We start from the raw sequence: 1769 nt of genomic DNA on the forward strand, positions 1-1769 counted from the left end.
ACTTTCTTAAGGTTAGTGGAATGCGAGATTTTAGCCTGCATATAGACCCCGTGAAATGTCCATTACTGTTTTCGCTCAGCTTTCTAGTGATATAGTACCATAGGGACGCTTCGCAAGTAGTGATGCAGAACTATCGGTAAATTGACTATCGATAGTGTAACAAAGAACTGGTTCCCCAGACGGGAAAGAGAGACGTCCGTTTTATGGCAATACTAAAGGCGAACTGCCGCACCGGCTACGTGCACGCGCCCTCGATGCCCCCTCGGTTTTCTCTTCTTCGGTGGAGTCTGGCACGCTCCAAGTTGCTCCGTTATGCACTATTATGCAACATCCTCCCATGGGGGCCAATATGAGTTGCACGCGTCCAGGGAGCAGCTTGAGCTGTGATAACATGTCCGCAACAAAAATAGGTAGGCTCGCTGGCGTCTCTTCCGCCGTTCAGTTGACAGGCGCTGGCAATGACGAGCCCTGCGTTGCAATGGAAGTGCATTCACGAGCCCCGAGACGGAAGCACCTTGTGGCACCGAGATGTGTCGACTTCCCAGTAGGAATTGGGACGCGATCAATTGCTGGAACTCGTAGAGCTTGCTCTCGAGACGTCTTCGTGGTCGAATGCTCTTCCAACTGAGCCAGCGGTAGCGGGACGATCTCAGCGGTTTGTCCGTGATCATGAGGCCTGCGATGTTCAGGTCGTTGATTAAATGCGGCAGTCTGATGTATGAGGAATTCATGGCCTTCTCAGCAACCGCATTCTCCTTGTTCTCGTCAACGTGTACGACATTCGTGTCCATGCCAATATCGAAGTTCATCTTGGGAAGCACTTGGCAGTTCCACGGTTCTGTCCCTTGTGCAAGGTGGGGAACGGTTGGTTCACTGAGACGAACATTTCTTCCAGAGATTTAAGTTCCTCTAAGGGCATTCGCTTTCGTTGGCTAATACTTTCCAGCCACAAAAACCGCAGCAGGTCTCGGTTTTCAGGCCGAATAAGAAGCTGCAGGTATGCCTTCTTTATGTCGGCGGCGAGAACCACAGGGTGGCAGCGAAAATTCAGTAGAAGCTGAATGACGTCAGAACCAAGTTTCACGCCTTTCGAGAGTACGTCGTTAAGGCAAACATGACCGGCTTCGTGCGATGACGCATTAATTACGACACAAAGCTTCGTCGTAACAGCATCGCGACGAACCACGGCGTGATGGGGCATGTAGTAGACGTTGTCCTTGAGCAGCTGCTCGTCTTGTACTTTCTCCGCATGTTCATCGTTGAAATAAGCTGAAATTGCTTGGTCGTATTTTTCTAGCAGTGACGACTGCTCTCGGAACCGGTTGATCTGCATTCGCAGTCGACGTTCGGCTAATCGGCGATTGTTGCTTCCGGATGGTAACCCTGGTGGTTTGACCATCAGCGGCACTTGATAACGGCTATCTTGCTTCGAAATTCCTTGCTTAAATGCAGACATGTGAGGGTCGCTCTCTAGGTTCCGTGAAGATGCTTCGTCGATCCCGATGGCATCCAGACGCCACATTAACTACACGTCGATGTTCTCCGAGTCAGACTTCTCAAGCGCGACAAATAATGCACTTGTTGGGGAACGAAAGTCGGACGTCATAGGGCCTTGCACCATCCGCCCAAAGGTAGTGTTGATTGCTGTTATCGTCGAGCTGATGCGATCGATTTTCCCTGTGGTCACTTGCCAATAGGCGTCGGAGCCGATGAGGACACTTATTTCTTCTGGTTGCCATGTGGTTGGTTGAAAGCTGTCGGCCACGTTG

The 1769-nt window shown here is 50.9% G+C and overlaps 1 protein-coding gene across 1 annotated transcript; it reads right to left on the minus strand.

Moving 5' to 3' along the window:
• Positions 1 to 805: 805 nt before the first annotated feature.
• On the minus strand, positions 806 to 1399 carry LOC119398736 (uncharacterized). The gene has a single exon (XM_037665560.1). The coding sequence runs from the start codon at positions 1397 to 1399 to the stop codon at positions 806 to 808; it is 594 nt and encodes a 197-aa protein (XP_037521488.1).
• Positions 1400 to 1769: the final 370 nt, after the last annotated feature.

Source organism: Rhipicephalus sanguineus, chromosome 7 (genome assembly GCF_013339695.2).
Source record: "Rhipicephalus sanguineus isolate Rsan-2018 chromosome 7, BIME_Rsan_1.4, whole genome shotgun sequence".
NCBI lineage: Eukaryota > Metazoa > Arthropoda > Arachnida > Ixodida > Ixodidae > Rhipicephalus > Rhipicephalus sanguineus.

What these genes read in the sequence shown, in the direction of transcription:
- LOC119398736 (XM_037665560.1), bottom strand. Translation starts at nt 1,399, where the DNA reads ATGGTCAAACCACCAGGGTTACCATCCGGAAGCAACAATCGCCGATTA.